The sequence below is a fragment of the Seriola dumerili genome, unplaced genomic scaffold, assembly GCF_002260705.1.
Source record: "Seriola dumerili isolate Sdu_G_001 unplaced genomic scaffold, Sdu_1.0 BDQW01002134.1, whole genome shotgun sequence".
Classification (NCBI taxonomy): Eukaryota; Metazoa; Chordata; class Actinopteri; order Carangiformes; family Carangidae; genus Seriola; species Seriola dumerili.
Window position 1 is genome coordinate 186,792 of NW_019176389.1, and position 13,766 is coordinate 200,557.

General features: G+C 40.3%; 2 protein-coding genes across 2 annotated transcripts; one reads left to right on the plus strand and one right to left on the minus strand.

Moving 5' to 3' along the window:
- The first annotated feature begins 217 nt into the window (after window positions 1-217).
- Window positions 218-1,291, plus strand: LOC111239192 (galectin-2-like). Its single transcript, XM_022769014.1, has 4 exons — window positions 218-236; window positions 426-505; window positions 744-915; window positions 1,107-1,291. Exons 1-4 carry the CDS (start codon window positions 228-230, stop codon window positions 1,251-1,253), a joined length of 408 nt encoding a protein of 135 aa, XP_022624735.1. The 5' UTR covers window positions 218-227; the 3' UTR covers window positions 1,254-1,291.
- A 1,832-nt stretch (window positions 1,292-3,123) lies between these two features.
- On the minus strand, window positions 3,124-8,215 carry LOC111239186 (interferon-induced very large GTPase 1-like). Its single transcript, XM_022769006.1, has 3 exons — window positions 8,142-8,215; window positions 7,965-8,002; window positions 3,124-7,866 (listed from the first exon to the last, which is right to left on the minus strand). The coding sequence occupies exons 2-3, from the start codon at window positions 7,983-7,985 to the stop codon at window positions 3,148-3,150; spliced, it is 4,740 nt and encodes a 1,579-aa protein (XP_022624727.1). The 5' UTR covers window positions 7,986-8,002; window positions 8,142-8,215; the 3' UTR covers window positions 3,124-3,147.
- Window positions 8,216-13,766: the final 5,551 nt, after the last annotated feature.

The following is a 13,766-nucleotide window of genomic DNA, read 5'->3' on the forward strand; positions in this document are numbered from 1 at the left end:
AGCAGGGCATCTACATTGAATAGGCTGCTTCATTGTGATGATAATGATGACTGGGGCCCCATTGTAACTGTTAAAAGTCATTTCACTGTGCCTTTTGTACTTTATATTATAAATAAAGACTTTACAACCACACCACTTACATTTTGTCTTCCAGGACAGAAGACTGTGTCTCTGTACCAACACCATAATCCTACATCTTCCATTAGCTCAAGGACTCTTCACCAAAAATGAGCCTGGTAAGTTTAAATCTGCTGCTGCTTTTATTTCACTGTTCTGCACCATGGAATTTGTTATTTGTTGAATAAAACAGCTGATAAATATCAATATTTGATTGTTCCAGATCTGCTACCATAATGACTACCAATAATCTTTCATCTGCTCATGAAATTGTTTGAAACCCTGAACTACACAAGTGTGTTTCTCAGCAACTTGAACTGAAGAATGTAGATCTGCGAGCTGGAGATCAGCTGAAACTAAAGGGAGTAATTCTGCACGATGCTGAGAGGTAAGCTCACCAAACACATTTTACTTGTTTAATATTACCCTCTTCACTGAATAAAATAATACGATAATATCTACGCAGATACATTCGGGTTTTTCGCTGTAGTAAAAAATAAATAATCTGTAAACATGCACTTTTATCAATAGTCTGTAGATTACTTGCCCAGTGTTACATGCCTGTGTGGTGTTCTGAGCTCTGCAAACACCTGGGTGTTTACACCACATTTCTTGTATGAACTCAGATTCCAGATCGACCTCGGCTGTGATGCAGACGACCTGGCGCTGCACTTTAACCCTCGTTTCCATGATGACACAGATGGAGCTGTGCTTGTGTGCAACTCAAAGACTGATGGTTGTTGGGGTGACGAGAAACGGGAAATACACAACCCCTTACAAAGAGGCGCAGACGTCAAGGTGAGTAGAACTGAAGGAAGAGAAGATGCATTTACTTCATGAAAAGTGCTGTAAAAATGTTTGGTGAGGAAATTGTTGAAAAGCTTATGGCTTGAAGAAAAAATATATTTGTTCACTTACCCTGCCAGGTGGATAGTTTTAGTTTCATATGTTTCAGAGTGTTTCTATTAAAAAATACATTTCTGTTTTAGATTGTACTGAAGCTAGCAGGAGACGTGTTTGAGGTGGAGCTTCCTGATGGACAGGAAGTCCAGTTCCCTAACCGTGTTGGCATGGACGTCATCAGCTACATCAGAGTCACAGGGGACTTCAAACTGACTTCCTTCAAAATCTGCTAAAAGATACAGCTGCTGTAACACATGCAGACTGTGGTCATCAGTTTAGATACTGTACGAAATATTAATCATTAAGAGATGTAGCTCTTCAGTATATGGTATATTCAGTATGTGGTCTTGTTTTGTTGTCTCTGAGGGTCAGTGTAATAAACTGTAACCAGATCCTGTCTTTGAAATATATTTTCTCACAAATAATGACACAAACTTCAGATATGGTTTCATACAGAGAGCAACAATCCAATAAAAGGGGCATTACAACAGTTTTACACATGAGGTTAAGTTTATTTGTCACAAGGAATATTCTACCTGTGCAAAAACAGTTGTATTATGTCTCTGTAGGGAAATACATGTATCTAAAGTTTGAGAAAATAACTCGACAGGAGCTAAAAGCAAGAATATTACTGGCTGACGCTTGCTACTTAGCTGCTAGCTACTGTAGGCTACGGCAGGTTCCACTTTACTGGCAGGTTCAGAAACGTAAACACCCCGATTTATCTTTATTAGAGGTCGCACCAGTTTCTCACACAAATGCCCCTTCGTCTGCATGAAAAGCAAAATATCCTTTTAAAATGAAAAAAGCTCCCTTTAGTCGCAGCTATCTGAATGTCTGTATCCACCGGCAGCTCGTTGTTTACTTTATTAGAACACTTCCGGTTACATACCGGAAGTTGTTGTGGATGGCTAATGTCATTTTTATTTTGTGGTCACAGCCAGCAGTCAGAAACACTAACCTTTCTTTATCCAATGGAGACAATGAATAAATTCATACCGGAGGTTTTTTACTGATGCATCGTTTGTTTTAACCAATACAAAGCCCATGTAATGTTTTCAACGTATATGTACATGAGTTTTACCGCCATCCAGTGGCCACAATGAGGAACTGCAACGGATTACATTTGTCAAGCTACTGTAAATGTAGACGGTACAACACTTTTCGGTGAGTACTTTTGAATAATAAAGACCCAACTTAACGTTATCGGAAGTGAAGTAACAGAACAGTCATAAAATAATATTGTGTATAGTAAAATGCACTTTGGTGAACCGTTATGACAGGCAAGTTTAATGTTGTCAGATAGTGGCGACCAATGGTAGTTTTTAGCTTTTCTAACTATGCTAAAGATATTTAAACCCCATTCATCCAAACTTATAGTACTCTACATTTAACCGACATGTCCAGCTTGAGGTGTGGGGTTTGAAAGAAGTGGGCATCTTACAAGGCAAGATGTGGTTTAATGACAGACACTTGAGTTGCAGTATGGGAAATGTAGGATACAGTGGTTTTAGAGCTTGATGCAGACTAGAGACAAAAAGTCAGGACATCTTGGCCTCTGCTGCTTTTGACCATCTCTTTTTAAAAGTCTTTCTCTTGTGAGTCCCCAAACTTAACAGTGGTGCAATACTGAATTGTGGTAGTTCTCCTTTAAAGCAACTGATCACATACCAAAAGGGACACAGTTGACTGAGATTCCCTGTGAAACCTGGTTTAAGAGCCATGTGTGATTTTCTTATCAGGTCGAGACAAAGTCAAATAGACATAAGGTGATTGTTTTTGTGTCGTCACTGAATGATCAGTTTAATAAATGATAAAATCTTTTAGAAATATTTTCCTCACATTGACAACAAAACAACAAAACTCATGCTGCTGTAGATATAATGACAGATTATTTTAAACGAGATTAACATAACACAACTGAACACTTCAAATATGTCTTAAAGCATAAAGCATCCTGGATCAGTTAACATGATTCAACTTAAAATGTAAAGAAATAAAAAAATACAAACAGGCAAAACTTGTTTAATGAGATTTTCAGATATAAGTTAGAAATGAATTACACAGGTTAAAGAAGTAAACCCTCCATTCTTTGTTGTAAGAAGTAGATTTATTACAAGTATTTTTTCACAGTTTGTACATTTCATCCAGACTTTTAATCGCTTCTTCTTTACTGTGTTTTCTCCAGTTTCTGGGAATTTCTCCTCTGCCCTGGAATTTTAATTTATATTGTGCTTCCAGTTGTTTTTGAAATTGACACACAAACCATTTCCAGTATGTCAGTTTAGACTCATCAGGAGTGATTTTCCATGAAGCATACTTATCCCCACCATTTGGGTACTGTTTAAAAGGAATGCTTTTATTTGAGTCGTGACAGGGGTTAAACCTTTCATCACTTGCAACATTTGTTGTGCAGAAATCGATGACCAGTTCCACTGTGTCTCTATAGTGCCATCCTTTAATCCCAGCGGGGCGATGGAAAGGGACGCAGTGCTTTTCAGGACTGTGATCTTCCATGGTGTTGGTGCAAACAGCTGCACAGAATGGACACGTTACCCAGCAGCACTTGCACAGCTGATCAACGAGGATTTGATCAGGCTTCAGTCTGAACTCATTCATCTTATTCAGTGAGAGGTTGTTCATCTCCTTCATGATGGGTTCAAGGCTTTTCTCTATCTCTTCTTTAAGGAACTCAAAATGGTTTATGTCTCGGAAGTTTTCAGGACAAACGGCATCAAATGTCAACTGATCTTTTAGAGAACTGGTAAATTCCTCCAGCCACATGTCTGTGTCTCCTGTCTGGGTTTTGACTTTATCTGTTGCAGTAAATAAAGCCTGCCTCACATGTTGTTTCATGTTTTCAACATTTTTCTTGAGTATATCCCGAGCTTTATCTTTGTGTGATATGAAGATATATTTCTCTACTTCCTCTTTAATAAACTTCTCCACATGTTTCCTTGGTTGATGGATGTAGGTGATGAAACCACTGAAGTCCTCTTTCTCTGCCAACGACTTCAACACATGTTTCTCCAGGTTCAGTCTGTTCCCATTGAATGCTGGGAAACTGCTCCTCATCTCTCCAGCTAGATCAATGGCAGTCTTTTTACAGACAGCCTCAACAGTGGAAACCTTCAGTTTTTCACAGATCAGTTCTCCAAGTACAACAGCAGAAGAGTTTCCTTTACAGAAGCTTCTGAAAATGTTGTAATACTGATCCCTTTTGCTTTCTAAATGAGTACGTGCATCATTCTTCTTCTTGAATTTCTTGTGGGACTCTGAAAGCCAAGTTCCTGCTATGTCAAACACATACAGTAAGAGATCAACTGTAAACTTCTTCTTCAGAGCAAATTTCCTCTCTGATTCAAATTCTGTCACTTTCTCTTTGACATTTTTAGCAACTTCTCGCAAGTAAGTTGAACTGTAGCCTGTTGTAGCTACAGGTTTGTTCTTGATTGTATCAAGTGACTGTTTTTCAAGATTATCAATCAGGGATCTGATCTTTTCTGAATGAAAGTTAATAAACCGTTCAGTGTGGTCATGATACTTGGCGAGTGTCACATAATGAGAGTAATCACCAGCCTCTGATATGTTTTTGTATCTGCCACTGGTTTTGGATTCATCAATAAGATCCCATTCAAAACCAAGCTCATGAAGGATAGTTGACTGATCTTCCTCCAAGTTGATGTCTTCAATAGGTTTTGTATCTGTAGTTAGTTCTCTCACCCAGTCTCTCCAAACAGAGTCAAACTGCTGTTTAAGTTCCTCTTCATCTTGTGTCTTGTGTTTTAACTGATGAGCGAGCTCTTTGCTCTTCTGTAGCAGCTTGTTCTCAAACTCTGTCTTCTGATCATCAGGCTTTTTACAAGCCTTCTTCTGCTGGATAACTTCATCCAGTTTTCTTTTCACTCCTCTCACCTGTTCTTCATGAAACTCCTTGATTTTGCTTTCAAATGTGCCTCGCCACTGAACCAACATTTCTTTGTCTCTGTCATCATCAAAGTAAGATGTAATTTCTTTTTGGATTTCTCCATATGTTCGGCTCATTTCTTTAAAAAGATAACTGAGCTCAACCTTGTCAAGTTTTCCATTTTCAATTGTGTTGTACAGCTGGTTTTCAATGGTCAACTTGTTGCTCCTCAAGGCCCAGGTCCAGTTTCCGTACTGAACCTGAAGTTTTCTGTGCACTTTAATTTCAAGTGTGTTTTCGAAACTGAAAACAAAGTTTTCGTTCAACAGGGCATTCCACAGGTCGTGAATTTTGCTTTTGAACTGTGACAGAGTAATCCCAGCAGACAGTGAAGCTTTAGAGAGGATGAAGTTCTTCAGCTCTTGGACGCTCTCACTATAACTTGGATTTGGAGTAGCCATAGGTGGACTTCCCTCCCAAAGCTGGGCAAAATATTTCACATCTTTTTGCACATCAAATGCAATGATGTCACTGAAACACTTTGCATTACAAACCTCCTCTTTGGCAGCTAGTTGGGTCATCTGGTCCAGTTTTTCTTGCAGGCGTCTCTTTCCCTCCATGTTTTTCTCTGCAGCTGAAATATCTGTCACATTCTGGTGAACAAACACACAACTTGGAGAAAGTTTGACTTTCTTCATCCTCATGAAAGCCTGAACAACAATCTGCAGAACATCTTGCATCTCAGCTGGATTCTCTCCAAAGATGTTGATCAATGTCATGTTTCCCAGACCAACAACAAAAGTTGCCAGTTCATTGTCGTGGTTAAGAGCGGCGTTACCTGCTAATTCAAGAGCACGCAGTCCTTCAGTGTCCACCACCAGCACATAGTCAAACTTAAAGTCTCTCTTCATCTCCTCTGACACTTTGATCAGCTGCATGAAGGCACCCTTGGTGCATCTGCCAGCACTCACTGCAAACTGTAACCCAAACATGGCATTCAGCATTGTTGATTTTCCACTGCTTTGTAAGCCCAAAACTGACAACACAAACACTCTCTGGTCACCCAGTCTCTTGATGACTTCCTCTAAAAGACTAGAGATCCATGTCAAAGGCACATGACCTGCATCACCATCCATCAGCTCCATGGGGTATCCTGATATCATCAGCTCTGCAGCCAGCTCAGGGTATTTAGACCAGTCAGTCTGACTCCTCTTTGTTTGTTTCTGCAGAGATTTATGGGCTTCATAGATCTGCCCCATTTCTCTAAAGATGTGCTCCAAGCCAAAAGTTGCTGACTGCAGTTTTGTTGATATTTGTTCAAGCTCAGTCTGTTTTCTTTTTAGCAGATCAGGTTTGTCACGTTTCTTCTTCAGAGCCAAGACCTCAGACCACTTCTTATCATAGCTTTGGAGAATTGACGTGAGATCGTCTGTGGAGAGGGCGTCTATTAAGATCTGAGTCCATTTCAGGAAATACTCTTTGTCTGTTGATGGCAAAGATGAGAGACTTTCAATGAACAACTTCACCAGTTCACTACAGGAAGCATCACATTGTTCTTTTCGTATTTTCATCAGTTCCTGTTGCTTTTCACTTTTGTCCTTCTCAACGTTTCCTTTGAGGTGATACAGTTCTTTCTTTATTCTGCACCACTCATGCCACAGTCGGCCATGACAAGGGAGGAATTTATCTTTGATTTCTGAAACTTTCATCCCCTGAAGTAAATTCACTGTTTTCATAGCAGCAGATTTCCCTTTTTGGCAGACTGTGTCTTCTTCATCCACTCTGATCCCAGAGACCTCGGCCATGGTTTCAAGCTGGAAGGATGTTTGTGATCCAGACAAGATCTTTCTAATGATCCTTTTCAGTTCTTCAGAAACATCTGACTGGCTTCTGTCTTTTAGACCCATTTTATATTTTCCCTTTTTCATCTGAACTGCACCACGATCATTATCAGTAATGAGACAAATCAGAGGCTTTGGAGACTTCAGAAGATCTGAGATAACTTCAGTACTTTTGTCACCTTTTTTCAGAGTTGGTAACAGAACAACATTGACTGAAGATTTTTCAGTCAGTATCTTACGCTGTTTTTCAATCGACAGAGCATCACCATGAAGATTACAGAAGGCAGTGCAGTCAGTGAAGGCATCGTTGGGTTTTCCAGCTGGACAGTACCAGGCAATCTCTGCCACACCATCCATCAAAAGGCGAGATCTGGTGCTACCTGGGCAGTTTCTGTGGAAGAAGGTGTTGTGACGCTCGTTGATCAAAGTGTTCATCAGCTGAGATTTAGACACTGACAGTGAACCCAGGCGGAAAAATGACACCATGGGTGTCTCAGCTTTGCAGATGGGCATACTCTTCATGGTGACAATGTTTGAATCATCCTTGACTTGAGTTGTCTTCCAGGTTTTTCTTATTTGTCTGAATGTCCACAGAGGACACTCAACATCCAGTGTGACTGGGTTAGGAACAAGCAAAGGTAAGGCGTACTGACACTGTGACAGCTTTGTCATCATGTTCTGCTTAAGGAAGCTGTCTGAGCAGTGAAATACTGCTATTTGAACGTCCATCGGATGAACATGAGTCTGATCTGATTGATCACAGTCATTGTTGTTGCTAAAAAGAGCATCTAAGTCACTGTCTTCTGTGTCAACAGTTTCAGACTCTGGAACAGATGTTGAGTGGCTCACCTCAGCACTATCTTGTATTACAGAAATATATCTGGCTCTGTAGTCTAACATCATCAACCTCTGAAGAAAAGTATGAGCTAGATCTTCCTCAGATGTTTCATGGTCCTGTTTCACTGGTGGACCTATTTTAAGAAAATCTGCTGGAGACAAATTCTCTTTGTCTTGAAGGTGAAGTCTGTGAACCAACGTTTCAAGATCTTTTTGATACTCCATGTTTCTGTTCTTCTCTTCAGAAATCTCCACTGATTGCTGGAAAGTATGAATAGAAAAAATGTATTGTATTTTAAGAAATGGTTATAGAGTAAAAAGTCCTCAAGTTATTGTGAAATAAATTTGTATTTTCTGACCTTATCCTTGTTTCCACTCATATCCACATCTGAGGTGCCTGCAAGACAACAATGAACCAGAGTTGAATCAATACAGTTTTCTAATGTTCACTGTAAATGATTAGTTAGTTAGTAATTAGTTCTAATTTTGACTATTATTGTAAGACAATATTTTTTATTAATAAATTATTTTCTCACATGTTGCAGATGGAACAGACTTGATTTCAGACTCTCTTCCTTTCGCTGTGTAGTCATTCTTCTTCTTTGAGTGTTTTCCATCATTAACTGGGTCACACTGAGAAAACAGGTCATTTAATTTCATTTTAAAAATAAATAGGTTACAACCATTGAGATTAAGAACACAGAGGTACAATATTCTGAGTACAAGGAACCAAAATTGAAAGGGAACCAATGTGCTGAAACTAAATGCTGTAAAGTAGGTTTGTATTTGAGGGACAAGAAAGTAAACTCTTCAGTAAAAGTGTCTTCAGCTTCACTCATCCAGTGTCAAACCAGGAGCTTTGTGGAGTCAAACATTGTCCAAGTCTAAAGTAAAAAGGCAAGAGCTCCAGTCTTTAGTTCAGGGTACAGGTGTTCGTGCTAGACTTTAACCCGACGTCATAAGAAATAAGAAGCATTGAAAAAGAAATGTTGCTGTATGACAGTGACTACAGAGGACCAAATATTCTCACCTTTACCTGTGTCGTAGCTGCTCTCTCCTCCAGCTGATCAACTGTAGCTGCTCTCTCGTCTGGCTGATCTACTGTAGCTGCTCTCTCCTCCATCTGATCTACTGTATCTGCTCTCTCCTCCGGCTGATCTACTGTAGCTGCTCTCTCCTCCGGCTGATCTACTGTAGCTGCTCTCTCCTTCGGCTGATCTACTATAGCTGCTCTCTCCTCCAGCTGATCAGCTGTAGCTGCTCTCTCCTCCAGCTCATCTACTTTAGCTGCTCTTTTGTCTGGCTGATCTACAGTAGCTGCTCTCTCGTCCCGCTGATCTACTGTAGCTGCTCTCTCGTCTGGCTGATCAACTGTAGCTGCTCTCTCCTCCAGCTGATCTACTGTAGCTGCTCTCTCCTCCATCTGATCTACTGTATCTGCTCTCTCGTCTGGCTGATCAACTGTAGCTGCTCTCTCCTCCAGCTGATCTACTGTAGCTGCTCTCTCCTCCAGCTGATCAACTGTAGCTGCTCTCTCGTCTGGCTGATGTACTGTAGCTGCTCTTTTGTCTGGCTGATCTACTGTAGCTGCTCTCTCCTCCATCTGATCTACTGTAGCTGCTCTCTCCTCCGGCTGATCTACTGTAGCTGCTCTCTCCTCCGGCTGATCTACTGTAGCTGCTCTCTCGTCTGGCTGATCGACTGTAGCTGCTATCTCTTTCAGCTGATCTACTGTAGCTGCTCTCTCCTCCGGCTGATGTACTGTAGCTGCTCTCTCGTCTGGCTGATCGACTGTAGCTGCTCTCTCCTTTGGCTGATCAACTGTAGCTGCTCTCTCGTCTGGCTGATCTACTGTAGCTGCTCTCTCCTCCATCTGATCTACTGTAGCTGCTCTCTTGTCCGGCTGATCTACTGTAGCTGCTCTCTCCTCCAGCTGATCTACTGTAGCTGCTCTCTCCTCCATCTGATCGACTGTAGCTGCTCTCTCCTCCAGCTGATCTACTGTAGCTGCTCTCTCCTCCGGCTGATCTACTGTAGCTGCTCTCTCCTCCGGCTGATCTACTGTAGCTGCTCTCTCCTCCATCTGATTTACTGTAGCTGCTCTCTTGTCCGGCTGATCTACTGTAGCTGCTCTCTCCTCTGGCTGATCTACTGTAGCTGCTCTCTCCTCCAGCTGATCTACTGTAGCTGCTCTCTCCTCCGGCTGATCTACTGTATCTGCTCTCTCCTCCAGCTGATCTACTGTAGCTGCTCTCTCCTCCAGCTGATCTACTGTATCTGCTCTTTCCTCCGGCTGATCTACTGTAGCTGCTCTCTCCTCCATCTGATCTACTGTAGCTGCTCTCTCCTCCAGCTGATCTACTGTAGCTGCTCTCTTCTCCAGCTGATCTACTGTATCTGCTCTCTCCTCCGGCTGATCTACTGTAGCTGCTCTCTCCTCCAGCTGATCTACTGTAGCTGCTCTCTCCTCCAGCTGATTTACTGTAGCTGCTCTCTTGTCCGGCTGATCTACTGTAGCTGCTCTCTCCTTCAGATGATCTACTGTAGCTGCTCTCTTCTCCAGGTGATCTACTGTAGCTGCTCTCTCCTCCAGCTGATCTACTGTAGCTGCTCTCTCCTTCAGATGATCTACTGTAGCTGCTCTCTCCTCCGGCTGATCAACTGTAGCTGCTCTCTCCTCCAGCTGATCTCCTGTAGCTGCTCTCTCCTCCAGCTGATCTCCTGTAGCTGCTGTCTTCTCTGGCTGATCTACCACAGGTCAATGTAACAACAAGCAGATTGCAGAATCACATTTAAGAGAAATAGTTTCTGGTCAGTTAACTCAGGTTAAATAAAATCTATTTGTAAAAAATTATGTTAAAATAATATGTACAGTATATTTACAATGTTTATTATTCAACAAGACATATGTCCTCAACATCAAATAGAGATAATATTGTTTGAATTTGAATTTTCCAGATATGCAATACAAAAATCAAGGAAATTACACATTTGTGTTGACATTGCTGAAAGAATGTGAATACCTCTGACTGTGGTCTGAGTGATCGAGGCCAAATGCATCCTCTTGGGTGAGTTCACACCTTAACTAAGAGCTGTCCACTGGTGATCGGATCAGCTGAGATGGATGTTAATACCAGGTCTGAACAGGGCATTACAGGGCCCTATGTGATCAACAATATTAAGATCTCACCTGTTTGACTTTGATGAAACACTGAGGAATCCGTCTTTTCTTCTTCGTGGGATTTGTGGTCCATGTCTTTGGTGGTATCGTTCTGCTCTGGATGTTCAGCTCCACCAGGTTCAGTCAATGAATCAGACTAATAAATAAAATAATTGATTTCATGTCAGGATTAGTTCTCCAGGTTAGAGCCACTGAGATTAAAATGTTTTCATCAGGAAACCAAAACTAAGAAAAGTGCATCATTCTGCAGCCACTGAAATTTTAGCAGGTCTGACCCAGTAAGATTCCTGTTGTGACTTTCACATTAAAGCGACCAAGGTGGTTATTCAGACGTGAGACCAGCGTGTTAAACTGTCATCACATTAATGTGAAGGTGTGCATGTCTGCAGGTGGGATGTCAATATAATAAAAAGCTTTCTTTATTAGTTTTGTCAGAATAAAACAATTTCAAAGGTCTGATGTTTGGACAGTGTGGACACTGTGTGTGTTATGAAAAGTTTTATTATTTTAGATTTAGGGAGGGATTCTCTTGTGGTAAATGCTGAAATGACTTACTGTATGATGGTGACTGATCTTTACCTTGGTTTTAGCTGAACTTTCCTCCAGCTCATCTACTGACAGGTCGTGTAAGAAAAAACAGATTGAACAGGCTCAGCATAAAAACAATATGTAGTTTTCTCAACAATACTAAATTTATTAATTTTTATATCGTCAAATTTTGAACTTACTTTTATCATTTGTCACAGATGATATTACAGATTTGATTTCAGACTCTCCTCCTCCTCCTCCTGCTGCTGCTGTGTTATCATGGTTCTCCACCTCCATCTCATCAGATGCTCATCTTTATGTTCATAAGACAGAGCCATTCAGACAAAAGTGATAATTAACTATCACTGAAAAATGCATGTTATGTTCAAACCATTTCAGAAAATGATTTGATCAGGAGAATATAAAGTACAACATCTAACATAAAATATTTTGGTGAACACCTTGAAGAACTCCTCCTTGTGAAAACTAAATATCACACAGATAAACTGTTCAACATCAAAAGTGAAAGAAGAAAAAGAAGAGAGCAGAAAGTAGAAACATTTTGACACTCCCACTTCATACCTGCGGTCAAACCCGCTGTCATTCATATTGCTGTGGTCAAACCAGTCGTTCCTGTATTTCCAGTGCTCGATTTTGATTCGATGTTCCTATAGGTCATTTCCGGGAATGATTAATATGAAAGTGTTCTACTAATGCCTTTTTACATATGAGATTGTATTTAAAAATCATTTCCATCCACTCCCTGGAACTATGACAGTGTGACTACTGTAAATGTTCGATAAATCACACACTCGAAATCCAGGAACAACTGGTTTGACCACGGAAACGCGAATGATGTCTGCTTGACCGTAGTTCACACTATCATACTTCAAGAAGTATAACTTTAATCTGTGTTTTGTCTTATACTGTAATTAGCATGATTATGAATCACGTGTACAGTCTCTGTGATTTAAACAAGTAGGGATGAATATAGTACGAAAATGTGAGCATGCCAGATTTCAGCTGTGAGTTCAACTCATGAAAAAAGAACAAATCTGAAGTCAAGATCAATTAAACGTGTCTGTTGTTAAAACTGTACATACACTGATTTTTACATATTTACACAAACACATTATAGAAACGTTCAAACTCACCTTTGTTTCATGTTTCCTCAGCTCAGTCTGATCTGTGTAGATGAACCCGACTTATGAATCCAAACTGTTGTTACTAGGCTTTAAATACTGATCAGAAAGGATTTGATTATTGGTCAGCCCCTCACAAACCCCTCCCCCCACCCGCTCTGAACAAATCAGATGTGACATGAGAGGTGTGACGATCTGAGAAAGTGAAACTAAGACTAGCTGCTCATTCTGTGATGATTACACTGAGAGGAGAATCACAAATACAGCTTCATCCATCTTGAAGCAATTATACATTGATCTTAATCTGACTTGATGTCATATTTTTCTAGAATATTTAATATATTTTTATATTGTCTTCACATAAAAGTGACAGCAATAAAGTAAGTAAAGTAAATAAATATTTTATTTGGGTAAGTCTTATTTTCTTTTAATACAACAGTTGTACTTCACAGAAAGTGTAGAACACTTAGGAATTATGTCAACTTGGACAGTAATGTACTTGACTTCATTCTAACTCATGTTAAATCACAAGTCTAACACCTGCAAATACCTGCCTGCAAATCACCTGTCACCCCATTGACCACACCCAGAGGTTATATAACCCCACCCATCTGTATGCAAGCCCTTTCCTCCAAACCAGGAGAACAAAGACAACCAAGAACCAGTGAACTTCCTGAACTGTGGAAATAAACTCCTTAAACTGGATCCTGTTTAAATGTGGACGCCACTGTCTGTGAAGAACAGCTGTTGTTGTTGCACTGTGTTGAAGATGAAAATATATTCAGGTTAAAATAGATCAGATTTAGTTCAAATGTGACAGTCTTTTATAAAGGATATACATTGTATAGTTTATGCTGTGACAAGTTAAAATGCTGAAGTCAGCCAATGAGCCTCTACATTACTATTGAAGCCGTCTATGAAAAATGTGTGTTACCTGGCAGTTCTCCTTCAAGGCACCAGATCACATACAAACAGAGGAACAGTTGACTGAGAGTCCCTGTGAAACCTGGTTTTAGAAATCATCTCAGATACATCAGAAGTCACAATCTGTAACTGGATTTTACTGCTGCCTGCATTTGATGTCATCTGTGACTGAAAACATACATGCTGGGAAACTGGGATAGAAAAATGATCAGTCAGAGAACAGAAGTGTGACACCTATGTGCAGACAACGTAGCAGAAAGCTTAAGAGCCATGTGGGATTTTCTTATCAGGTTGAAACAAAGTCAAATAGACATGAGGTGATTTTCAAGTCTTATCAAATAGAAACAGTTAGGAAGAAGACTTTACTATGAACCATGGATCAGATA

Bases quoted from the DNA above. Each gene is read 5' to 3' on its own strand.
- LOC111239192 (XM_022769014.1), top strand. The intron at 506-743 runs GTAAGCTCACCA...GTATGAACTCAG, and splicing joins ATTCTGCACGATGCTGAGAG to ATTCCAGATCGACCTCGGCT. The intron at 916-1,106 runs GTGAGTAGAACT...TTTCTGTTTTAG, and splicing joins AAAGAGGCGCAGACGTCAAG to ATTGTACTGAAGCTAGCAGG.
- LOC111239186 (XM_022769006.1), bottom strand. From the start codon at position 7,985: ATGAGTGGAAACAAGGATAAG. The intron at 7,867-7,964 runs GTCAGAAAATAC...CATACTTTCCAG, and splicing joins TGAGTGGAAACAAGGATAAG to CAATCAGTGGAGATTTCTGA.